Genomic DNA, 27890 nt, shown 5'->3' with positions numbered 1-27890 from the left:
GGGCCAAACCACAACACTTTCCTCCTTAATCCACTCCATTCTCTTCTCTCCCAGCTGAGCTGCCATAGTGCCCTATGCATTATCAAGAGCAAGAAATGATGAATAAATCTCTGGTGAGTTGTCTGTTTATTTATTTCTCATTTTTCCCATTGTATTACCTGGGTATTATGGGGAGCATGAATTGAAATGGAAAAGTAGAAATGAGTAAGACTCAGCTTGATGGAAATGTACATATGTAAGATAGAGTTTGCATGTAGGTTTAGTAAGTTATGAGATCTCAGAGTCATCTAAGTTGAGTAAATATTTGTCTCTGGTCTTTCTGATGTCATAGCAAAAAGGCAGATACTACTTTTACATGATTGGAATGGAATATGAGAAAAGAATATGCCAAATTCTCATGGGAGATGAAGATTTACTGGCACTAAATTCTGAAATACCGTCTCTATTAGAAACTTTTTGGCTGCCACCTGGTAAATAAATATTTTTAGCTTTCTGCAGTGGAAATGGTTAGCAAGTGCTAAGGCATATGTTACTTAATAAACAGTCTGTAAAGTTTTATGTATTTTAAGAGTTTCTTCCCCACATAATTTTGTTAAAAACATACCGAATCCTTGTGGCTTAGATTTGTCATTTAACATTCACTGTGTAAGAACAAATCAAAACCCAATGGGTTAAAATATCAGGCCATTTTATTTTCTTGAATTCCTATGGATCCACATGTTGGGTGCAGTTAGCTGGGCAGTTCTCATGCTAGCATTGCCTGGATTGCAAATGCAGCTTTAGTCACCTGGTACCTTGACTGAGGCTGTTGGTTCAAGATAACTTCACTCACGTGTCCTGTGGTTTGTGTACAGCTTTGGAAGACTGTATGTGGTTCATGGATAAAACCTGGAATTATCACCTAAATTACAGTGAAATCCAGTGCCTATTCTTTAGTCTTTTTCTAACTTGAATCTTCTGCCATGTTTGAAACTGCTGTTCATGATCTCCTGAAAATTCTTCTGTGTTAGTCAGTTTCTCTCATGCCCTTACTGATGGTTTTTTCTCTTTTTCCCGGAATTCTTCTCCTTTCTTCATAACATAGCTCATCAAAGTGCTTCATTCTGGGTGCTGTTCTTCTCACTGTGCTCTTCTTGACTGAGTTAGTCCTCTGTAGTTTGCACTCTTGGTTCTCTTTAGCTTTTTTCCCTTTTGTATTACTTCCCTTTTCTTTGGCTCATAGGTTGAACTCTCTGTTGACTGCTTTTTGTATTTATTTAAAAGGCACCTTAAGGCCAGTGAATCTGAAATGAAAATGACGTCTACTTCTTTTCTCTTGGATGTGATATCACTACCATCCTGCCAGTGACCCAAGTCAGTGAAATGGGATTTTTCTTGGATTCCTCCCTGTTTCTTCAGTCTAATCTTTTCTGGTGTCAATTCCTGCTGCTTTTGTTTGCTTGTTCTTTTCATTTTATTCTAATTTCTGTATACACTGCCTGTATAGGGGGGAGGAGGTGTTGGTACTTATAAAGAGAGTAACTGTGTTCCACTGGAAATATTCTTGTAAGAGACTGAAGGGTGTGTTTCCTGGGTGATGAGGTTCAGTCCCTGGTGACCTGTGCTTCTAGTCAGCATGTGGTGACATCCTTAGGAGTCTGAGGGGAGAAAGCCTTTAGGAGTTAATGGGACACGTTTGATCAAGAGCCAACAAAAAAGGTTTGCAAAGAATAAAATAGAAATGGCAAATTTTTATAATTTGTATATTTTCCTTCTATAAATTGATGTTGGTGATTCTATGTGTAGATTTCTTACTGAACACTTGTCTGTTTCTAGTTCAAGAAGACCCATCATGTATTTAAACTTTCTTACAGATTGTATTTTATTACTCCTATTTTGGGTAATCACTTAGAAATGAATGATAAAAATGGATGTGTGCATTAGTCATCCATATGTTTATAAACTAGAACTGTAGCTAACAGTTTGTTAAGGAAAGTGACCAAGTAGTTAACTGAAAGATTACATTCTCAGTTAGTGTTTAAGATATAACAAAAGATGTGAAATGGTGGCTTTATTTATTTTGAACCTCATGTTCAGTGTGACCCTGCATGCTTCCTGTTGCATTCAGAGTACTGTCTATGGTCTCTAATGACTTGTTTGGTGTTCCAATGATCAGCTGCATAACAAAGTAACATAAAACTTGCTTACAGTAAGAATTTCTTCCTTACTCCATGTTGCGTTGTTGTGGGTAAATAGACTGTACAGGGCAGTGATAGTTGGCTGCTGCATGATTTGTCTGTTCTCAAGTAGAAGACCACTACTGGCTGAGGACATTGGACAGACATCCAGCCCTCTCTTTGTGGCCAAGTGGAATTCCTCAGATGCTGGCAGTCTCAAAGAAGTCAAGTTTGTGTGGCTTCTTCCAGGGCAAATGTACAAGAGGCCCAGGCAGGGACTGTGATGCTTCTTGTTATCTCCACTCAGATTCCAAACCATGTTTCCCATCACATTCTCTTAGTCAAGTATGTCACTAAGACCAGCCCTGATTCAAGAGGAAGGCAATTAGATTCCACTTCTCAGTAAGGGGAATAGTAAGAATTTCCAGCAATCTTTAAAAGACTACAGTTTTCTCTTTGGCCACAAGTTTCAACCACATGCAAAAACCACATGCAAAATATCTCTTGCCGCTCTCAAGAGCCCTAGAAAACTTCTACTGTTATGCAATTGGGTGAAAACCCAATGAAATCATGTCCAGTGACCTGTTACCTTCATCTCCTCAACACATGGCCAGCTCACAGTGAGGAGACTGGCATAAACTTGTGGGCACTTACTTTCAGACAAGGTAGGTGGGAAGGGGTGGCACCCTGCAGGCACTGGTCTGAGCAGTTAGTTATGACCATTGGACACCTGGTTTAGTTCTTTGATTAGGGCCCTGTTCTGGTCTCTGGAATAGATGCCTCCTGCTTCTGCATGCTGCCCTGTGGGCTCTCACTATTCTCTGTCAATATCTGTTTTTCTTAAATGACTGTGTTTACAGTTGACCAATTTCTTTTCTTTTTTTTTTTCCCCCTTTTTGTCTTTTTTTGTGACTGGTAACGGGATCGCAACCCTCAGTGTCGCGCCCGTAGCGCGACCAGCAATGGTATCACAACCCTCGGTGTCGCGCCCGCACCGCGCTCAACCAGTGAGCAGACCGGTCTCTATATTTCCCCCTTTTTGTCTTTTTTTGTGACTGGTAACGGGATCGCAACCCTCAGTGTCGCGCCCGTAGCGCGACCAGCAATGGTATCGCAACCCTCGGTGTCGCGCCCGCACCGCGCTCAACCAGTGAGCAGACCGGTCTCTATATGGGATCCGAACCCTCGGCGGGAGCGCCGCCACACTCCCAAGCACCGCACTCAACTGAATGCGCCACCGGGCATTCAGTTGACCAATTTCTTTGCCTATTTTTTGGTAATACAAGTTGAAAATCCAGTGACCCTTTAAAAAATATTTTTTCTGATTCTGCCCTTTTGATACAAGAAATTACCCTGTGTACATCTTTAAAAAGCACGGGCTTCCATTGTACTAAATCATTCAACCAATGCTACCTCTGTGTTAAGACTTTTTTTTTCTAGCCTCCCTTTCTCTCTGAGACAACAATTTCTTAAGAAATTTTCTTGTTTATTAGGCACTGTCTGTGTATCTCACCCTATGGTACTTAGAATGCTGGAAATATTTGGGGATTTTGGCTTTTATTTTTTTACAAAACAGTTTGATTCTTGCCACAAAGTAGTTTCTGTGCTTGAAAATATTTTCTTGGAAAAAACTTGGATTGAAAAGTAGTTTTATTTCAAACTCATCAAATTCTGGCTCCTTTTTATTTCCTTTGAAAATTGAACATCCTTCTTTATTTTATTGTTGTTTACTTATTTATGGGTGTATGGCTGATGTGGGGATCCAACCATTGACCTTGTTGTTATCAGAACTGTTCTCTAAACATCCCAATGATCTGGCCAGCCAGCCTTCTTTACATTATCTCTCATCTCATATTTTATCAGTGGCAAAGAGAGGAGGCCAGGTCACACTTGTCATACTTTTCCCATTGTTCACACAAGTCTCCTTTGACACAGGCCTCTGAGAGGGTGAGATACCCTTTCCATTTTCCATGCTATGTGAGACAATAGTGTGGCCCACATCCTTCAGTGCTCCATTTATTTCTGGTAATATATTTTGTGCTGAAGCTTCTTTTGGCTAGTATTAATATTTCCACTTAAGCTTTTTGTAATCAGTGTTTGCATAGTATTTTTAATTTTATTTTATGTTTTAACTTTTAGTCTGTGTTTCTCTTTATATTTAAAGTGTATGGCTCTGGATAGCACATTGTTGTATCTCACTTTCCTATCAAATCTGATAATTTTTGCCTTCAGTAGAAGTTTTAGTCTAATTCCATTTCAACTAATTATTAATAGGGTTAGATTTAGGTCTGCCATTTTGCTTTTTTTTGTTATTGTTGTCTCATCTTCCTTTTAATGCTTTACTTTTATGCTTTTCTTTTCCTAAATTATTTTTTTCAGTTAATCATATATTTTTAAATATTTTAGTTTGTTCCATCTATTGCTTTTTAAAATAATTTAATTTTAGTTTTGATAAAGAAAAATACACATAACAAAAAATTTAGCATTTGAACCATTTTTTACCTTTAAGCAGTGTCATGTATATTCACAGTGTTGTGTAGGAGATGTCCAGAACTTTCTTTATCTGGGAATACTGAAATTCTATATATATTAAATGACAACACTCAGTTTTCCCCTTGTAGTGTCTGGCATCCACCATTGTAGTACTTTGGTTTCTAAAAATCTGACTCATATCAGATGTGGGACCACACAATACTTGTGATTTTGTGAGTGGCTTATTTCACTTTGCATAATATTTTCAAGGTTCCTTGTTATAGCATATGTCAAGGTTTTATTTCTTTTTAAGGCTGACTAATATTCCTTTCTGTGTACATGCCACAGTTTATCCATTCATTCATGGATGGACAGTTGGGATACTTGCACCACTTCACTATGTGACTAATGCTGCTATGAACACAGTTGTGGAAATATCTTTTGGAGATTCTGCTATTATTTTTGATGTATACATAGAACGTGGACTTCTGAATCACATGGCAATTCTATTTTTAATTATTTGAGAAACCACTTTGTTTTTGTTCAAATGGTACAGGAGCTGTACCATTTTACATTGCCACCCACAGCATAGTAATATTCCAATTTCACCAAAACCTGTTATTTTCTATTCAGTGTGAAGTAATAGTTCATTCTGGTTTTGCATTTTTTAATGATTAATGATGTTAAGCATCTTATCACATGCTTGTTAGACATTGGTGTATCTTCTTTGGAGAAATGTCTATTCAGTTTCTTTGCTATTTTATTGTGGGGGTGGTTGGGGTGGCTGCCTGGTATTTGGAACTGAACCTTTGAACGTGGTGTTACAATTCTGCTTTCTAACCAACTGAGCTAACTAGCCCAACCCATCTTTTGCTTGTTTTTTAAATAGATTATTTGTTTTGTTTTTGCATAGGTGTGGAAGGTTTTTTTATGTATGCATTCTTGATGTTAATTTCTTATGACATAGATGATTTACAAATATTTTATTTTTTGAGGTTCTGATAAATATTATTGCAGTTTTAAAGATTTTCCTTGGTCCTTGCTGGTGTGTTTAAACGTGATAAAATTTTGTTTATTAACCTTGTATCCTGCAATTTTGCTACAATCACTTATTAATTCCAGGAGTTTTTTCATTTGTTTAGCAGAATTTTTTACACAGATACTCGTATTACCTACAACCAAAGCCACTTTTATTGGTTTATTTTTCCCAGTCTGTAATCTTTTATTTCACTTTCTTCTGTTATTACAGTATGAAGTACTTTTAGTGTGATGTTGAAAGGAGTGGTGAGAGGGCATATTCTTGCCTTGTTCTTGATTATCTGGAAAAGCTTTGAGTGTTTCACCATGAACAATAATGTTAACTAGTTTCCTGTAGATAGTCTTTATCAAGTTGTGAAGTTCCCTAGTTCTATTTCTAGTTTATTGAGAGTTTTTATGATGAATGGGTGCTGTATTTTGTTAAAGGCTTTTTCTGAATTTATTCATATGACTGTCTGATTTCTTTGTTTTTAGTGTTTTGATGTGAAGAATTGCATTAATTGATGTTCAAGTATTGAACAATCCTTGCCCTGCTTGGGATGAAGCCACTTGGTTGTGGTGCATAATTCTTTTTAAACATTGATTAGGTTTTTGAATATTTTCTTGAAGATATTTGCATGTATGTTCATGTGAGATAATGGTTTGTATTTTTCTATTCTTGTAATGTCTTTGTCTGGTTTTGGTATTGAGGAAATGCTGCCCTTGTAGAATGAGTTGTGATGTATCTCATCTTCTATTCTCTGAAGTAGATGATATGTAGTTGGTATAATTTCTTCCTTTTAAATGTTTGGATGAATTCCAAAGTAAACACATCTGGCTCATGTGCTTTCTGTTTTGAAAATTATTTGTTTACTCAAATTTCATAGCAGATGTAGGCCTATTCTACTACTGGACTCTAATGTGTGTGAGTTTTGGGAAATTGTGTCTTTCAAGGAACTGGTCCATTTCAACTAGGTTATCAAATTTGTGTTCAGAGTTGTTCATAGTATTTATTTTTTTAATGTCCACAGGTTCTGTTGTGATGTCCTTCCTTTCATTTCTGATATTAGTAATTTCTGTCCTGTGTCATTATTTTTTTAGTTATCTTAGCTTCAGCCTTATCAATTTTGTTGATCTTTTTGAGGAATCAATTTTTTTGTTGATAATTTTTGTCTTGATTTTTAAAAATTTTATTTCTACTCTAATTTTTATTTTTCTACTTGCTTTTCATTTCATTTGCTCTCGTAGTTTCTAAAGATAGAAACAGTGTATTGGTTTTAGGTGTTTCTTTTTTAATATATGTATTCAATACTGTAAATTTTTGAAAGCATACCTATTTCTGCATCCCACAAATTTTGATAAGTTGCATTTTCACTTTTATTTTTTAAAAATATTTTAAAATTTTTTTGAGATTTCTTCTTTTTTTTTAACCCGTATACAATTCCAACACTGACTTTCACCAAAGTACCTAGATGGAGACTACACTACTGCATCTACCTGAAACCAGTAGTAAAACACTCCATTCAATGGTCAGTATAAAACACATCTACAAAAGGAACTTCCTCTCCTCAAAGCCTACTCCAAGTACTAGAAAATGCAACTGCTCTACCAGATGACTAGAGACCAGTGCAGAGATACTAGAAATATGAAAAATAAAACTGATGACACCACGAAAGGAATATAATAATTTTCAAATACTGCATAGAGGAAGAAGTTCTTGAAATTTCTGAAAAGGAATTTCAAGTGACAGTTCCAAAGAAACTCAATGAGATACAAGAAGACTCAGATGATACAGCAAAATGAGAAAAAGTGTCCAGGATCTGAAGGAGGAAATGTACAAAGAGGCTCTTGCCTTAAAATAGAATATAACAGATTGTGTGGAACTGGAAGTGTCATTCAATGAAATAAAAAACACAACCGAGAGCATTAACAGCTGGCTAGAATGAGTAGAAGAAAGAATTTGTGATCTTGAAGACAGCCTTTTTGAAATAACCACAGTAGACCCAAAAAAGAAAAAAATTCTAAGACAACAAGCAGGCAACCTGAAGTACACAAATATCCAAATCATGGGTATTGCAAAAGGGGAGTAAAAAGGAAAAGGAATTGAAAACATATTCATTAATTAAAAGCAAAAAAAAAACTTACCAGGTGTAGGGAGAGATGTTGGTATTCAGATTGAGGTGACTCAAAGATCCCCAAACCAATTCAATCCAAAAACATCCTTTCCAGGACACATTATACTCAAATTGGCAAAACTGAAAGACAAAGAGAATCTTAAAAGCAAGAAGGCAAAATTGTCAAGTCATCTGTGACAGAGACCCCATCAGACTAACAGACTTTTCATCAGAAACCTTAAAGACCAGAAGAGAATGGGATGAAATATTCAGAATTCTAAAAGGCAAAAATCACCAGCCAAGAATACTATACTCAGCAAGTCTGTTATTTAGAAATTAGGGAGAAAGAGTATACTTCCCACAAAAACAAATGCTGTGGGAGTTCACCACCACACGACTAGCCCTACAAGATATCCTCAGGGGAGTACTGCATCTGGCATCTGAACAGAAATAATCCTTACTATGAATGCACAAGAAAGAACAAAACCTATTAATAGAACAAAAATGCAAATGTTAAAGAGAAAACCCTCTATCTAACTACCTCAAAGAAACAAACATGGAAGACAAACTATAAAATGGAAGGAACAAAAGGTATTTAATATAGCCAACAAAAATCAATAGAATAACAGGAGTAATTCAACACATTTAAATAATAACTCTTAATGCAAATGGATTAGAGACCCCACACAAAAGACACAGGCTTGCTGATTGGATTAATAAGGTATAGCCAACTATACACTGTCAGATTTCACTTGTAAAGACAAACAGAGTGAACAGGTAGGAAAAGATACACCGTATGAATGGAAACCAAAAGCAAGGAGGAGTAGCTGTTGTTATATTGGATAAAATAGACTTTAAATGAAAAACCATCAAAAGAGATAAAGAAGGTCACTGTATAACGATAAAGGTATCTATTCAGGAAGAAGACATACCAGTAGTGAGTACATGCACACACAACATGAGAGCTTCCAGATATATCAAGGAAACACTTAGATCTAAAGAAAGAGATAGACTCAAATACAGTAATAGTTGGGGACCCAAACACCCATCTCTCAACATTGGACAGATATCTAGGTGAAAAATCAACAGAGAAACACAAGATATACACTGCACTTTAGACAAATTGTAGTTGGCAGAAATCTACATGACATTTCATCCAAAAACCACAGAATAAGCATTTCTCTCAACAGCACATGGAACATTCTCCAGAACAGACCACATGTTAGGTCACAAAGCAAATACCAAAAAATTTAAACAATTGAAATCATTCTAAGTATCTTTTTAGACCACAATGGATTAAAACAGAAATGAATAGCAAAAGAAACTGTGGAAACTATATAAACACATGGACATTAAACAGCATGCTCCCAAATGACCCATGGGTCCAAGAAGAAATTAAACTAGGAATCCAATAAAGACAGAACATACCAAAACCTGTGGGACACAGAACAGTAATAAGAGGGAAGGAAGTTTATTGCAATAAATATTTACATCAAAAGAACAGAAAGCTTTCAAATGTACAACCTAACACTAAACCTCAGAGAATTAGAAAAACAAGAATAATCTAACACCCAAATTAGTAGATGGAAAGAAATAATTAAGATCAGAGTAGAATTTGTTTTATTTAGCAATACTAAATAAAAAAAGAAGACCCTAATAACAAAAATCAGAAATGAGAGGCCATAACAACTGATACCTCAGAAATACAAAGAATTATTAGAGAGTATTACAAACAACTATATGCCAACAAATTTGAAAACCTGAAGGAAAAGGGTACATTTCCTGACACATACAAGTTACCAACACTAAACCGTGAAGACAGAAAACCTGAACAGACTAATAACAAGAAATGAGATTAAAGCAGTAATCAAGTCTTTCAATAAAGAAAACCCCAGAACTGGATGGCTTAACTGTTTAATTCTACCAGTCCTTTAAAGAGGAATACAGATTCTTTAGAAACTAAAGAATTGAAACAGATACCATTCTCCCCAACTCATTCCATGAGGCCAGTATCACTCTGATACCTAAACCAAAGATATGACAAAAAAAGAAAACTATAGGTCAATATTTCAGTGAACATAGATGCAAAAATCCTCAACAGAATGTTAGCAGTCAGAATGCACCAACACATCAAAAAAATTATACACCATGATCAAGTGGGATTCATCCCAGGGATGCAAGGATGGGTCAACACATGCCAAACAATAAATGTGATGCATGACATCAACAAAGTCTAGGACAAAAGCCATGATTATCTCAATAGATGTAGAAAATCATTTGACAAAATTTAACATCCCTTCCTGACAAGGTCAGCAAATTAGGTATGGAGTGAAAGCATCTCAATAAAAGCCATATATGACAAGTCAACACATGCCAAACAATAAATGTGATGCATGACATCAACAAAGTCTAGGACAAAAGCCATGATTATCTCAATAGATGTAGAAAATCATTTGACAAAATTTAACATCCCTTCCTGACAAGGTCAGCAAATTAGGTATGGAGTGAAAGCATCTCAATAAAAGCCATATATGACAAACCATTTGTCAATATCATCCTCAATGGGGATGAGTTGATAGCTTTTCCCTTGAGAATGGGAAAGAGATATTGGTGCCCACTCTCAACATTCCTACCCAACATAGTACTGGAAGTACTAGCCAAAGTAATCAGGCAAAACAAAGAAATAAATGTCATCCAGATTGGAAAAGATGAAGTCAAATTGTCCCTGTTTGCATATGACATGATACTATATATAGGATAGTCAAAAACCTCTACAAAAATTCTTTTAGACTTGACAAATGACTTCGGTAAAGTTGGAGATTACAAAACCAACATTCCAAAATCAGTAGAATCTTTATACTCCAAGAATGAACTAGGAGAAAATGAATTCAAGGAAGCAAGCCCCTTTATAATAGTTACCAAAAAACCCCAACAAAACAAAACCTAAGAATCTACTTGATAAACGAGATGACAGATCTCTACGATGAAAACTACAAATCACTTGAAAGTAAAAATGACACAAAAATTAAAAATTAAAGAGGACACAAAAAGACATTCCTTGCTCCTGGATTGTAAGAATTAACATTGTGAAAATGTACATATTTCCCAAAGCAATTTGGGAAGATTGCATGCAGTCCTGGTCAAAATACCATGATGTTCTTCACAGAAACAGAAAAAGCGATCCTGACATTCATATGGATCACCAAAAGACCTGGAATAGCCAAAGCAATCTTGAGCAAAAACCAAATAAAAACCAAAAAGCTGGAGGCATAATACTACCTGACTTCAAACTATACTACAAAGGTATAGCTACCAAAACAGTATAGTACTGGCATAACAACAGACACTTGGGCAAATGGAACAGAATACAAAACCCAGAAATCAACCCACAAACCTACAGCCCACTGATATTTGACATCGGCAGCAAGAACATACATTGGGGAAAAGATTGCCTCTTCAATAAATCGTGTTGAGAAAACTGGACATCCATATGTAGAAGGATGAAACTAGACCTGTACTTCTCACCATAGACCAAAATCAACTCAATTGGAAAAAGTCTTAAATGGAAGGCCTGAAACTGTAAAGCTCCTAGAAGAATATGCAGGGGAAACACTTCAAGAAATAGGACTGGGCAAAGATTTTATGAATATGACCCCCAAAACAGACACCAAAAGGAAAAATAAACAAATGGGATTATACCAAATTACAGACTTCCTGCACAGCAAAAGAAACAACAGAACAAATAGAGAAAATTAAGCAATAAAAGTGAGAGAAAATATTTGTGAACCACACATCTGACAAAGGGTTAGTTAGTATCCAGAATGTACAAGGAACTCAAGCACTCAACAGTGAAAAAACAAATAACCTAATTACAAGATGGGCAAAGGAACTGAATAGCCATCTCATAAAGGAAGATATACAAATGGCCAACAGACATGATAAAATACTCAGCATCATGGAAATGCAAATCAAAACGACATTAAGATACCATCTCACTGCAGATAGATGCTAATCATCAAAAAGATGGAGAGGAACAAGTGCTGGTGAGGATGTGGGGAAATGGGAAACGTCCTACATTGTTGGTGGGGCTGTAAATTCGTGCAGCCATTATGGAAAACAGTGTAAAGATTCCATAAATAACTTCAGAAAGAACTGCCATATGATCCAGCAGTCCCACTGCTGGATCATATACCCAGAGGAATGAAAATGTCATGTCAAAGAGATACTTGCACCCCTGTGTTTATTGCAGCTCTATTTACAATAGCCAAGAGTTGGAACCAACCTAAATGTTCCATCATCAGATGACTGGATAAGGAAAATGTGATGTTTATACAGAATGGACTATTACTCAGATTTTAAAAAGAATGAAATTTTGCCATTTGCAGCAACATGCATGAACTTAGAGAAAATCATATTAAGTGAAGTAAGCCAGGCACAGAAAGAGAAATACTGTATGTTCTGACTCATAAATGGGAGCTGAAATAATAAACATATGAATCAAAGAAAGAAAGATACAACACTCACAACAATACATTGAACTTTTGAAAGGAAAACTGAAGTTACTAGAAATGGGAAGGGAGGGGGTGGGAGGAATGGGTAGGGGTCATGAATATCAGTGACAGTGTATACTGTTGAATGTAATAATTACTCTGATGTGAGGATCACATATTGCACAGAAATATTGATGTTTAACTCTGTATTCCACATATACATACAATCAACTTTGTTACAGTAAATAAATGAAATCGATACAATGGCAGGAACAGGTCAACACATTTTAAAAATAACTTAATGTAAATGGATTAAATCCCATACTCAAAAGATAGACTAACTGATGGGATTAAAAGGATAGAGCCAGATATATACTGTCTCAATGCACCTGTAAAGACACACACAGACAAGCAATCAGATGGAAAATGATATGCCATGTAACTGGAAACCAAAAATGAACAAGAGTAGCTATTATGTCAGATGAAATTGACATTAAACCAGAAACCATAAAAAGATACAAAAAAGGTCACTCTATAATGATAAAGGGATCTATCCAGTAAGAAAACTTAACAGTCATAAATATATATTTACCCAATGTTGGAGTACCCAGATAACTAAAGCAAATACTATTAGACCTATTGGAAGAGATAGACTCAAATATCATAGTAGGTGGGAACCTGAACACCCATCTGTCAACACTGGACAGATCATCTAGACACACACACAACAAGAATGAAACACAAGATTTACACTGCACTTCAGACCAATTGGACTTGGCAGACATCTACAGAACATTTCATCCAGCAGCCACAGAATATATATTTTTCTCACCAGCATGAGCAACATTCTCCAGGATAGACCACATCTTAGGTCACAAATCAAATCTCAACAAATTTTCAAAGATAGATATTTCCTGTATATTTTCAGATGACATTGGATCAAAAATAGAAATCAATAATAAAACTCTGGAAATGTTACAAATACATGGAAGTTAAACAGCATTCACCTGTATGACATATGGGTCCAAGAAGAAATTAAACAGGAGATCAAAAAAATTCTTGAAACTAATGAAAATAAAGATATATCATACCAAAACATGTGGGATACTGCAAAATCAGTAAGAGAGAAATTGATTGTGATAAATGCTTATATTGGAAGAATAGGACTGCAAGTAACCTACCACTACTTCTCAAAGAACTAGACAAATAAGAACAATTCAATCCCAAAACTAGTAGATGGAAAGAAGTAATTAAGATCAAAACAGAACTAAATGAAATAGAACCCCCAAAATAAAACAAATGATCAATGACACAAAAAGTTGTTTTTTGAGAAGATAATCAAAATGGATACACCTTTATGTAGGCTAACTAAAGAAAGAAGAGAAGACAGGAAAAACAAAAATCAGAAAGGAAAAAGACATCACAACCTTTACCACAGAAACAAAGAATCACTGAAGATTATTATAAACAACTATGCACAATAAATTTGAAAACCTGGAGGAAATGGGCAGATTTCCGGGAACGTACAAACTACCAAGACTGAATGAAGAAGACATAGAAAACCTAAACAAAGCAATAAAAAACAAAGAGATTGGAGCAGTAATTGGCAGTCTCCCAACAAAGAAAAGCCCAGGAACAGATGGCTTTACTATTGAATTCTACCAAACCTCTAATGTGCAATTAATACCAATTCTTTTGAAACGCTTCCAAAAAATTGAGACAGGTCATTCTCCCAAACTCATTCTATGAGTCAAACATCACGCTGATCCCCAAAGAAGACAAAGACACCACAGAAAAAAAAAAAAAAAAAAAGCCTATTGGTCAATATATTTGATGAATATATATGGGAAAATTCTCAATAAAATATTAGTGAAAAGAATACAGCAACAGATCCAAAAAATTATGCAACATGATCAAGTAGGACTCATCCCAGGGATGCAATAATCATTCAACATACACGAGTCAATAAATGTGATACACTACATCCATCAACAAAATTAGGGACAAAAACCATATTATTGGGGGCTGGCCCATGGCTCACTTGGGAGAGTGTGGTGCTGACAACACCAAGTTAAGTGTTAAGATCCCCTTACTGGCCATCTTTAAAAAAAAGCAAAAAAAAAAAAAAAAAAAAAAATGATCATCTCAACAGACATTGAAGAAGCATTTGACAAAATTCAACATCAGCAAATTAGGTATAGAAGGAAAGTATCTCAACATGACAAAAGCCATATGTGACAAACTATATTAGACTGTTTTGTGTTGCTAAAGCAGAAGTAACTGGGACTGGGTAATTTATAAGGAAAAGAGTTTTATTTGGCCTACAATTCTGGGACAGCTGCATCTAGCATTGGCCTCAGGGTGCTTCTCATGGTGGAAAGTGGCACACAGCTGACAGGTACAAGCAGATCACATGGCAAGAGGAAGCAAGAGAGTGGAGGTGCCAGAGTCTTTTTAAACAACCAGTTCTCATGGGAAGTAATGGAGAACTCACTCATTAATCCCCCACCCCCCCAGGGAGAACATTAATCCATTCATGAGGGATCCACCCCCATGACTCAGTCAGTTTACAGCACTGCCACTTGGGAATCAAATTTCCACATGAGTTTTGGAGGGGACAACACATACAAACTCTATCACAAACCTAATGTCTTTGTCATTCTGAATGAGAAGTTGAAAGCTTTTCCTTTAAGAATGGGAACAAGACAAGGATATCTGCCCTCAACTGTTATTTAACGTAACATAGGAAGTACTAGCCAGAGCATTCAGGCAAGAGAAAGAAAGCAAGGTCATCCAGAATGGAAAAGAGAAAGTCAAATTGTCCCTGTTTGCAGGAATCATGATCCTATAGAGAGAGAAGCCTAAAAAGTCTGCAAAAAAACTCTTATAGTCTGTAAACAATTTCAGTAAAGTTGCTGGATATAACATCAACATGCAAATATCAGTAGTGTTTTTGAACTAGCAGAAAGAAAGTCAAGAAAGCTATATTCCGTTTACAATAGTAACCCCCAAAATAAAATACCTTGGAATATAGTCAATGAAGGATGTGAAAGATCTCTACAATGGAATCTACATATCACTGTTGAAAGAAATTAAAGAAGACAAAAAAAGTTGGAAAGATATTCCATGCTCTTGGATTAGAAGAATTGGATTAAAAACTTAAATATAAGATCTGAAAGTATAAAACTCTTAAAAGAAAATATAGGAGAAACATTTCAGGAAGTAGGACTAGGCAAAGACTTTATGAATATGACTCCCACAGCATAGGCAACTAAAGAAAGAATAATTGTGATTATATCAAATTAAAAAGCTTCTGCATTGGCAAAAGAACAGCCTACACAGTGGGAGAAAATATTTGCAAACTATGCATCTGACAAAGCATTAATATCCAGAATATACAAGTAACTGAAACAATTTAACAGTAAAATAACAAATAGTCTGATTTTTTAAATGGGCAAAGGAGGTGAACAGGCATTTCTCAAAGGAAGATACAGAAATGTCCAACAGACACATGAGAATGCTCAACATCACTCAGCAGCTGAAGTGTAGGTCAAAACCACGCTGAGATATCATCTCACTCCAAACAGACTTCCTTTTATCGAAATGGCAGAGAATAACAAATGCTGGTGAGAAGGTGTAGAAAAAACAACCGTACTATATGGTGAGTGGATCTGTAAATTGGTGCAGCAGTTATGGAAAATGGTGAGGATGTTCCTCAACCAGCTACAGATAGTACTGTAAATGACTCAGCAATCCTGCTACTGGATATGTATTCAAAGGATTGGAAATAATCATATAGAAGGGACAGCTGTACTCCCATGTTTATTACAGCTCCATTTGCAGTAGCCAGTAGTTGGAACCAACCTAAATTTTCATCATTGGATGACTTGATAAGGAAAATTTATATTTACAGAATGGAATATTACTTTGCCATAAAAAGAATGAAATATTGCCATTCACAGCAACATGGATGAACTTAGTAAAGAGTATAAGTAAAATAAGCCAGGAACAAAAAGAGAAATATTGCATGTCCTTGTGTGTGGGATCTAATAAAATATATAAGTAAACCAAGAAACACATCACAATAAATAATGCATTGAACTTTATGAGAAGAAAACAGAACTGAGGTTACCATAGGTAGGAGATGGTCAAGGGTATTGGGGCAGGGAGTAATTGGTAAAGGGCCACAAATATTGGTTACATTATATAATGAAGGATATATACTAATCCTGATTTAAACATCACATATTGAACATACGTGCTGATACTCAATGCTGTACCCCAAAGATAATGTATAATCAACTGTATTGCAATAAAAAAAATTTTTTTTAAGCTTTTTATTGTACCTTCACTTATTCCTTTAATTCTCTTTTTGATCTTTGGTTGGTGCCTGATATTAATTAGTGGAAATTATCACACATTATTGTTTTAAACATTTCTTTTATTTTTCTCCATCTGTCTTCTTTTGCTGGTTTTCTTCTTACTCTATGTTACAACTTTTGTCATTCTCCAACAGTCTTTGGATATTATGTTCTGTTCCTTTTTGTCTACTTCTTGTGTGTGTATACTTTTCAGTTCTTAATTTCTTTGATGTATCCTCAAGCCCAGAGATTTTTTTTCCTCTGCTGTGTTCAGTCTCACCATGTTGGTGAAAGTATGGTGCCAATAATATTAAGGACCACAGTTCAATCCCTATACTGGTCAGTTGCCTTCCCACTGTGTATCTTTCTAATGTCTACGTAATTGTTTAGAGGATTTTTGGAGCTGGCCCATGGCTCACTTTTGGAGTGTTTGGTACTGATAACACCTAGGCCAAGGGTTTGGATCCCCATACAGGGATGGCTGGTTGGCTCACTTGGGAGAGCATGGTGCTGAGGACACTAAGGTTAAGGGTTAAGATTCCCTTACCAGCTATCTTTTAAGTAAATGAATCAATAAAAATAAAGGATTTACATTCATAGAAGTATGAATATGTTGGATTTGAAACCACACCGAGTGCAAAAAAAAAAAAGTAAATACAAGATGGATTGATTGGTAGACTTCTTAATACTGAGTTCCCCTTTAATTGTGGAATAAATTTAGGAAATTTATTTTTGTACTTCACAGTCTATTGCTTTTTGTCTCATATTTAAAGATAGAGTGCTTCTGCAAACTCTGTCCTTTGTTTCAATTTATTTTTCTTGGACTCTCTTAAGTTTGCTTACTTATTCTGATAGCTTCAGGTAACATCGAAATTTTGATGCTTTCCTGCTTTGGACTGAGTGTCCCCCAAAAACCTGACCTGCACTGTGACACTGTTAATATGGTGGGAGATCCTATTAAGGTCATTGAAAGGTGGGACCTTGAAGATGTGATTACATCATAGGACCAAGATGTAATGAATGGGTTAATAATGGTGGGCAGGCGTGTGGTTCTGAGGGCTTTAAAACAAGAACAAATAAGAGGTTAACCTCTTTCTGCTCTGCCATTTTCTACCAGGTGAGACCCCTGGGTCACTGTCGTCTCCACCAAGGCCTTCACTGGCTGTGTTCCCTGGACTTTGGACTTTCTGGCTTTTGAATCTGCAAGCAGTAAATTTCATTTTCTAACAAATCACCCATTCCTAGGTATTTTGTTATAAGCACCAGAAATGGACTAATACATTTCCAAGTCATTATCTTCAGCTTAGATCTCTTTCTCTCTTGAACTCTGGAATCGTGTCCAATTGCCATTTGGACATTCCCACAGATATTTCAAGTATAATGTGTTGAAGTTTGTTTCATTTCTACCCATTATATTTTTCTGCCATTCTTCAAAATATACTTTACAGTGCCAGTATCTCATTAGCTGTGGCTATGTAGAGAGCCTGAGAATAAAACATGCTTTTATTTTCTGCACAGGAATTTAATACCACAGTGTCTTCCTGCTTTTTATTTCTGTTTCTTTTTCTTTTTCATAGTATTACTTCCCTCTTCTATATGCTTACTGCTTTATGTTCTATCTATTCTTTTTTTTTCCTATTGGGTTGCCAGTACAGAGATGTGGGCCTATGACCTGAGTGTTACTAGAATCATGCTCTCCCAAGTGAGTAACTGGCCAGGCTTGATCTGTGTTCTGCATAGCTAGTCTTCCATTACCCTGTTTTCTTCCCCTCAGACTCTCTCCAATGTTCTTTCCTTACTCTTTCTAGTGGGTGACTATTAAATTGTAAGTATAGTTATGTAAGTGATTTGTTTTTACAAAACTACATTTACACCCTGTGGTTTAGAAAGTGTCAGTGTTCAGTCACATGCAGACACAAGCAATGCTTTAGTATGTGGGAAGGAAATTTTGGAGTGTGTTTATATATGCTTTCAGTGTATAAGTAATTAAAAAACAGCAAATGAATGTTTTACTGTTTAAAATAGACAAATGTTTTAAATGCAGAATCATTCCATTGTGCATATTTTTAAATATTGTGTGTATCTGTTATCACTGCTCACAAGCATTCATCTAGACATGGTGCCATGTGTAGTTCCATAAACGTGGGGTGTCTTCCTTTGCTCTTTTGACTACAGTTTTGCTCTTGCCTCATATTCGTGAGAACATATGGTTCACATGGACAGGCTTAACATCTTCACTTCAGTAAAGTGGAAACAGAATACAATGTAGAATTATATTTTGTTTTTCTTACTGCATTCTCTATTGAACTTGTTCTAACACACTGGTTCAGGTATGTATTGATATTTATGTCTTCATACCTGAGTATAAACTCCTTAGAGAAGCAACATTTTATTCGTACCTTTATCACTAGCAACAACGATGGTTATTAGCTATAAGGTAAGCTCTGTAATCATATTTTTAGTAATCAATATATCATTACAGTGACAGGATATTCCTGCTGTGTTTTTTTTTTCCCTACACCACGTGGAGTCCCAAAAAGCAGCATCTTATTTAATACATACAACACACACTGAAATGTGAACTCTGAGATTCCTGTTTGTGACCCAGCGCTGGTGGCTTGAATTGACATCGATGTGCCATTACAGGAATTAGTGTCATTTGACGATGTGGCTGTGGACTTCACCTGTGAGGAGTGGCAGGACCTGAATGATGCTCAGAGGACTTTGTACAGGGATGTCATGCTGGAGATCTATAGCAGCCTGGTGTCACTGGGTGAGTGAAACTCCCCAGTATCATTCAAGAGATATACTTTGTTATTTTTTTTATAAACATAGGAATGATTTATAGGGTTTTATGCTATTTGGTAAGATTACATTTAATGAAAAACATGTCATCCCTGTCTCAGAAAAGATTCAAATTGGCTTTTTTATTGCGTAATTTCTGTAGCTGAACTCTTGTCATTCTTCCAAGGATCTCACTTTGTACTTTTATAAAGTCCTATGTTACTTCCTATTAACAGGGTACTGCATTAGTAAACCTGATGTGATCCTCAAGTTGGAGAAAGGAACAGAGCCATGCATGATAGAAGAGCACCCAAACCAAAGCCTCCCAGGTTAGTAAGCACATACTGGGCAGAGGCCAAGAAGAATAAAACCCAGCAGATCTTGGCTGTGTTCAGCTGTTTCTGGCAATTTTTCCCCAGGTCCCTGAGCTGAAGCTGGCTCAACTCCATGCATCAAACACATGTATTATATACTCTCTTAGATGCACTCACAGATACATATCTGCATATTTTACTTTGCTGGGGTTTTGTTTTTTGTGAACATTCTTAAAATATAATCCCCACATTTCTCTTTGACATTTATTTTTGCTATTCACTTTTTCAATATTGTCAGTTGTCCTTGTGTCCTTCAATCTCATGGAGATGGTTTTTCAGACTCTATCCTTTTTGTGTGTGTGCGTGTTTTAAAACAGAATATCTGTTTTACTCAGAATATCTGAAATTGGGTAATTTATAAAGAAACAAGCTGTCTGTTACTGTTCTGCTTGGGATCTCAGCCACTCCAAGTTCAAGGGGCTGTATTTGGTGAGGGCCTTTTTTCTGGTGGGGATTCTTGGTAGAATCCCAAAGTAGTGTAGGGTATCACTTATGAAGTTGATAAAAAAGGACCACATGTGAGCCTGTGTACCAGCACATAAGAAATTATGTAGCTAAAGAAAACATCATAGGGGCATGGAAGAGGATAGTTCTGGACTTTACAGAGGAACTAGGAGACTCTGGGTGCCAAGGGCAAGTGAATCAGTGGTTTCAAGATGAGAGGCTGAGATTGCTGTTTGGAAGTTGATGAAATTAGGATGTTTTGTCCTCCCAGAACTTGTGGAAATTTGATCCCCAATGTGGCATCGTTGGAAACTGATTGAATCATGGGGGCAGGTTCCTCATCAGTGGATTAGTTCTCTCTCTAAGTGGAGGGAGTAATGAGTGAGTTCTCACTCTATTGGTTCCCATGAGAGCTGGTTGTTTAAAAGACTTGGGAACCTCCTCTCTCTCCCTCTTGCTTCCTCTTGCCATGTGATCTGCTTGTACCTACCGGCTGCCTGCCACTTTCCACCATGAGTGGAAGCAGCCCGAGGCCTGTGCCAGATGGAGCTGTCCCAGAATCATAAGCCAAATCTCTGTTCTTTATAAATTACCCAGAATGAGGTATTTCTGTTACAGCAACACAAATGGACTAATACAGAAAGGTGGTACCAGGAGTGTGGTGTTGCTATACAAATACCTGAAAATGTGGATGCAGCTTTGGAATTGGATTTTAGGCAAAAGTTGGAGGAGTTTGGAGGAGTTAAGACAGAAAGATGTGGGCCGGCCCGGTGGTGCACTGCTACAGTGCGCCGCTTGGGAGCGCAGTGGCGCTCCCTCCGAGGGTTCGGATCCCACATACAGACCGGTTCCCGCTCACTGGCTGAGCGAGGTGCGGGCGCAGCACCGAGGGTTGCGATCCCGTTGCCGTTCCCAGTCCGGTACGGGGGCGACACTGAGGGTTGCAATCCGTTGCCGGACACGAAAAAAGACAAAAAAAAAAGAAAGATGTGAGAATGTTTGGAAAGTTTTAGAGATTGGTTCAATCTTTGTGACCAGAATGCTGATAGAAACAGGGACAGTAAAGGCCATGTAGATGATGAGGTCTCAGACAGAAATGAGAAACTTATTGGGAATTGGACAAAAGATAACCCTTGCTACAACATAGTAAGGAACTTGGATGCATTGTGTCCATACCCTTGGACATTGTGGAAGGTGGGACTTAAGAGTGGTGAACCAAAATGTTTGGCAGGAGAAATTTCTAAGCAGAAAACCATTAAGGAAGCTGCATGGTTACTTCTAACAGCCTACTCTGAGTTATGGTGGCAAAGGCTGATATAAAGCCAGAACTTAAAAGGGAAGCAGGGTGTAACGATTTGGAAAGTTTGTAGCCTGGCCATTTGGTAGAGAAGTGTAGAGCAGGAGAAAAACACAAGTGTGAAGCACATAAACTGATTGCTAAAGGCATTAACTTGGGGTAAGGCAGCCAGATGCTAATAGGAAGGACAATGGGAGAGTGGCCCTGAAGGCATTTCAGAAGTCTGGAAGGGTGCCCCTCCCATCAGAGGTCCTGAGGCTTAGAAGGACTGAGTTGTCACAGAGGACAGACCTGGGACGCAGCTGCCCTCAGGAACAAGCTACCAGCATCCCAGCTGCTGTGGCTGGAGCATCCCTGCCTCAAGTGTAGTTTGTGCAGCAGCTCTGGAGAGTAGAATCCTGAAACCTCAGTGGCATCCACATTGTGTTGTCTGCAGGCCAGCAGGATATAAGAGCAGTGGAGGTGTGGCAGCCTCCACCTAGATTCCAGAGGGTGTATGGAAAAGCCTGGGGGCCCAGGCAGAGACCTGTCACAGGGGCAGAGCCATCACAGAGGCCATCTACTAGAGCAGTGGTGAGCAGGAAATTAGGGTCAGAGCCCTCACAGAGGGCCTTCACCAGCAAAACTTCTAGTAGAGCCAAGGCAGCAGGTCTGCCATCCAGACCCCAGAACTGTAGGGTCAATGGTAATGTGCAACCCAGGCCTGGAAAAGCTGCAGGCACCAGTGCAGTGCACTGGGCTGGGCCTGTCAGAGCTGTGGAAGCAAGGCTGCCCAATGCTTTGGGAGTCCACATGCCCCATTGTACCCAGGATGCAGGACTTGGAGTCAAGGAAGATTATTTTGGAGCTTTAAGATTTAATGTCTGTCCTCCTGGGTTTTGGGCTTGTTTGGGGCCTGTTTCTCCTTTCTTTTGGCTTTTTCCTTTTTGGAATGGGAATGTATACCCAATGTCTGTTCCACCATTGTGTCTTGGTAGTAGATAAATTTGGTTTTGATTTTTACCAGTTCACAGCTGGGAGGCCTTTTGCTTTTGGTCTCAGATGAGACTGGACTTTGGAGTTTGGAATTTTAAGTTGGTGTTGGAGAAAGCTAAGAATTTTGGGATTGTTGGGATGGAATTATTGTACTTTGAATGTGAGAGGGACATGAGGTTTGAGAGGCCAGGGGCAGAAGGATGGAGTTGGGTGTTTTGTCCTCCCAGAACTCATGTGGAAATTTGATCCCCAATGTGGCAGTGTTGGAAACTGATTGAGTCATGGGGGCAGATCCTTCATGAATAGATTAGTGCTCTCCCTAGGTGGGGGGAGTAATGAGGTAGTTCATGCTCTATTAGTTCCCGTGAGAGCTGGTTGTTTAAAAGAACTGGGCACCTCCAGTCTCTCTTGCTTCCTCTCTCCATGTGATCTGCTTGTGTCTGCCAACTGCCTGCCACTTTCCACCATGAGTTGAAGCAGCCTGAGGCCCATGCCAGATGCAGCTGTCAGAAAATCATAAGGCAAATAAACCTCTGTTCTTTATGTTACCCAGACTCAGGTATTTCTGTTACAGCAACACACACGGATTATAACAAATGTCATTTGAAGTTTGTATTTTTCTCTTCTCTTTGTAGACATCATTATAAAACAACAAAGAAAAGTAGAAATGTACAGGAGACCACTTTTTTATTTGCAGATTATTCAAAATTCCAATGCATAATACTAAAGCTTTCATGAACAAGGAATTATCAAGTGGAGTTTATTCCAGAATTTCAGAACACAAGTCGATTTTAGGAGTCAAAAAAACCTTTTACAAAGATGGTTTCACAGCCTTGGTTTCAGAACCAAATACTTCAGACCAACAGGAGAGGGCTGTCTGGAGGGGTGGACTGAAATTTCATGTACACTAACGGTTCTGAGAAGCATGGGATGTCACATTTAATGAGTAATTTGTGGCTGGCTCTGCTTAGGGTGGAGAAAAGTAGATTTTATTATTTGTTAAACTTCCACATACCTATTACCATTTTCTAGGGAAGAGGATAAAGTATGAAAACATGAATGCAAAATTATTAACCTCAATCATTCTTTATATGTGATGAAAAATTGCCTCACTCTTGAATCTGAAAGAGCCAATGAAGGAAAACCTAGCCATTTTCAAAGCAGAAGAATGAGAAAAAGAGGAGCAGGTGATAAGCACTATTGATTTAAGAATAAAACAGTCTCAAAGGTGTAAACACAAGGAATGTGAGAAGCAGCTATTTCAAAACTACAATTAGAAGGTAAAAATTATCACATATTTCATCATATCAAAAAAGAAAAAAGTGAATATAGAAGTAAAGAAAAAGTTACATAATTTTTGAAAATGTGTTAATATAAGATAACATTGTCAGTAGGAAGAAAACCCACATACTCATGAAGCCAATATCCATTATTGATTTTTATAAAATCTTCTTTTACTAGGATTGGGAGAAACCTCTCTCCCTTTACATAAGCATGCAATAAAATATGCTTATGTGTGGTTAATGGATATTGTTATTTTTTCTCATTTCAGATGTCCAGATAGCCAGTCACCTAGCTGAGAGCAGCCAAGAAAGTCACAGTAGATACTTCCGGCAAGGTGTAATCATCAGCAGGAACCGATCAACTGAGGAGAGAGTTGATTTAGTAAAATCATTAAATTTGAGTTCAGAGCATATTTTAAATCTGGTGATAAATGATAGAAGATATTCAGGAGTGGAGCATGAGGAATTTAATGTACGTCAGAATGCACTTCAAGAGACTGATGACCTACATGCTGGAGAGAAATCTGATGTCCATAATATAACTGGGAAATCACAGAGACAGCACAAGCATCTTAGTCAGCATCCCAAGATTCAAACTAGGCCACCTTCTGAATACAGTGGAAAAAGAAAATCCTTGAACTCAGTGCCAACAATGTTTAAATATAAGAAGATTCATATGGGTGTGATCACCTGTAAATATAACGAATATGGGAAAGCCTGTGATAAATCAACTGTTATAGCCCAAAAGAAAACTTTTCAATGTCATGTATGTGGGAAACTGTTCTATAAAAAGGCTAAACTTGCTCAACATCAGATTATACACACAGGAGAGAAATATAAATACAGTGAATGTCAGAAATCTTTTATCAAGAAATCATATCTTACCTTATATCAGGAAACATGTACAGGGAAGAAGCTTTATCCATGTAATGGACAGGAGAAATTTTTGCATCAGAAGTCAGACCTTACTATGAATCACAGAATTCAAACAGAGGAAATGTCCTATGGATTTACTAAGTATAGCAAGAACTTTCATGAGAATTCACTTCTCAACTGTCATCAGACAATTCACACAAGTGAGAAATCATCTGAATGTAATGAATGTAGGAAAACTTTCTACCATAATTCTGCCCTTACCCTATATCAGAGACTTCACATAAGTGAGAATCCATATGCATGTGAAGAAAGTCAAGTTTTCTACAGTAAGTCAAGACTTCACGAACAGAGAATTCACACAGGTGAGAAACCATATGAATGTAAAGAATGTGGAAAGGCTTTTAACCAGAATTCAATCCTCAGCAGACATCAGAGAATTCACACAGGTGAGAAACCATTTGAATGTAATGAATGTGGAAAAGCTTTTAACCAAAAGTCAATCTTCAGTAGGCATCAGAGAATTCACACAGGTGAGAAACCATATGAATGTAAAGAATGTGGAAAAGCTTTTAACCAAAAGTCAATCCTCAGCATGCATCAGAGAATTCACACAGGTGAGAAACCATATGAATGTAAAGAATGTGGAAAAGCTTTTAACCAAAAGTCAATCCTCAGCATGCATCACAGAATTCACACAGGTGAGAAACCGTATGCATGTAAAGAATGTGGAAAAGCTTTTAAACAAAAGTCGATGCTCAGCTTGCATCACAGACATCACACAGGTGAAAAACCATATGAATGTAAGGAATGTGGAAAAGCTTTTAACCAAAAGTCAATCCTCAGCATGCATCAGAGAATTCACACAGGTGAGAAACCGTATGCATGTAAAGAATGTGGAAAAGCTTTTAAGCAAAAGTCGATGCTCAGCTTGCATCACAGACATCACACAGGTGAGAAACCATATGAATGTAAAGAATGTGGAAAAGGTTTTAACCAAAAGTCCAATCTCAGCATGCATCAGAGAATTCACACAGGTGAGAAACCATATGAATGTAAAGAATGTAGGAAAGCTTTTAAACAAAAGTCACACCTCAGCCGGCATCAAAGAATTCACACAGGTGAGCGAACATATGAAAGTAAAGAACATGGAAAAGCTTTTAAACAAAAGTCAGCGCTTAGCTTGCATCACAGCAATCACACAGGTGAGAAACCATATGAGTGTAAAGAATGTGGGAAAGGTTTTAACCATAAGTTGATCCTCAGTATGCATCAGAGAATTCATACGGGTGAGAAACCATTTGAATGTAAAGAATGTGGAAAAGCTTTTAAACAGAAGTCAATGCTTAGCTTGCATCAGAGAAATCACACAGGTGAGAAACCATATGAATGTAAAGAATGTGGAAAAGCTTTTAACCAAAAGTCAGTCTTCAATAGGCATCAGAGAATTCACACAGGTGAGAAACCATATGAATGTAAAGAATGTCAAAAAGGTTTTAACCAAAAGTCCAACCTCAGCATGCATCAGAGAATTCACACAGGTGAGAAACCATATGAATGTAAAGAATGTGGAAAAGAATGTGGTAAAGCTTTTAAACAAAAGTCACACCTCAGCAGGCATCAGAGAATTCACACAGGTGTGACACCATTTGTATGTAAGGAATGTGGGAAAGGTTTTATCCAAAAGTCAGACTTCAGCATGCATCAAAGAATGCAACCATGTGAGAAGGCGTATGAATGTAACAGATGTCAAAAATCTTTTAACAAGTCATACTTCATGTTGCATCAGAGTACTCACACAGGGAAAATTCCTTATGAATGTAATGAATGCGGAAAAGCTTTTAAACAAAAGTCCCATCTCAGCAGGCATCAGAGAATTCATACAGGTGAGCAACCATATGAATGTAAAGAATGTGGAAAACCTTTTAAAAAAAGGTCACACCTCAGCATGCATCACAGAATTCACACAGGTGAGAAAACATATGAGTGTAAAGAATGTGGAAAAGCATTTAAACGGAAGTCACACCTTAGCACACATCAGAGAATTCACACAGGTGAGAAACCATATGAATGCAAAAAATGTGGGAAAGCTTTTAACCAAATGTCGATCCTCAGCATGCATCAGAGAATTCACACAGGTGAGAAACCGTATGAATGTAAAGAATGTGGGAAAGCTTTTAACCAAAAACCGTACCTCAACAGGCATCAGAGAATTCACAAAGGTGAGACCCCACGTGAATGTAGGGAATGTTGAAAAGCTTTTAACCAAAAAACAGCCTTCAGCATGCATCAGAGAACTCACCCAGGTGAAATGTCCTGCGAATGTAATGGATGTAAAAAAATGTTTACCCATAGGTCATACTTCAGGATGCATCAGAGTACTCACATGCAAAAAACTTTGAGTTTAAAGAATGTGGAAAACTTTTTTTTGTTTGTGGCTGGCTGGTTCAGGGATCTGAATCCATGACCTTGGTTGTTACAAGGCTGTGCTCTGACCAGCTGAACTAACTGGCCAGCCAAGAATGTGGAAAAAATTTAACTGAAAATCAGCCCTCAGCAGGCATCAGAGAATTCACATGATTGAGAAACAATATGAATGTAAAGAATGTGGAAAGGGTTTCAACAGAGAGTCAGCCTTCAGCATGCATGAGAGAACTCACACAAGTGAGAAGTGCAACAAATGTAATGAATGTGGAAAAACCTTTAACAAGTCATACTTTGGGACGTATCAGAGTACTCCCACAGGAGAAAAAGAAAACCTGAATATAAACAATGTGGAAAAGCTTTTAATTGAAAGTTGACCCTCAGTTCACAGGTTACAAACCATCTGATTGTAAAGAATTTGGAAAAGCTTTTAACCAAAATTCATCCTTCAACATGCATCAGAGAATTCACACAGGTGAGAAGCGTTGCAAAGATAATGAATGTGGAAAAATCTTTAACAGCAAATCATCCCTCAGGATGCACCAGAGTACTCATGGGGGAAAAAAAAACTTATGAATGTAAAGAATATGGAAAAGATTTTAACCAAAAACCAAACCTCAGCAGGCATCAGGGAATTCACACAGATGTGAAACCATATGAATGCAAAGAATGTGTAAAAGATTTTAAAAACCAGTCACACTTTAGAAGACATCAGGATACTCACATGGGGGAAAAATATGAATGTAATGAACATGACAAGCTTTTTACAGGAACTTCACCTAATAGACATAAAAGGATTCACACGGGAAAATCACAGTGAATGTAA

General features: G+C 37.3%; 1 protein-coding gene across 1 annotated transcript; it reads left to right on the top strand.

Annotated features, from left to right (window-relative positions):
- Window positions 1-52: 52 nt before the first annotated feature.
- LOC103601807 (zinc finger protein 585A-like) lies at window positions 53-27449 on the top strand. Its single transcript, XM_008586224.1, has 7 exons — window positions 53-113; window positions 19257-19383; window positions 19631-19723; window positions 24037-24923; window positions 25002-26277; window positions 26443-26842; window positions 27201-27449. The coding sequence occupies exons 1-7, from the start codon at window positions 75-77 to the stop codon at window positions 27439-27441; spliced, it is 3063 nt and encodes a 1020-aa protein (XP_008584446.1). The 5' UTR covers window positions 53-74; the 3' UTR covers window positions 27442-27449.
- The last annotated feature ends 441 nt before the right edge of the window (window positions 27450-27890 follow it).

The sequence above is a fragment of the Galeopterus variegatus genome, unplaced genomic scaffold (assembly GCF_000696425.1).
Source record: "Galeopterus variegatus unplaced genomic scaffold, G_variegatus-3.0.2 Scaffold3890, whole genome shotgun sequence".
NCBI lineage: Eukaryota > Metazoa > Chordata > Mammalia > Dermoptera > Cynocephalidae > Galeopterus > Galeopterus variegatus.
Note: the sequence above shows the minus strand (reverse complement) of the source record. Positions and strands in the feature narration are given on the sequence as shown.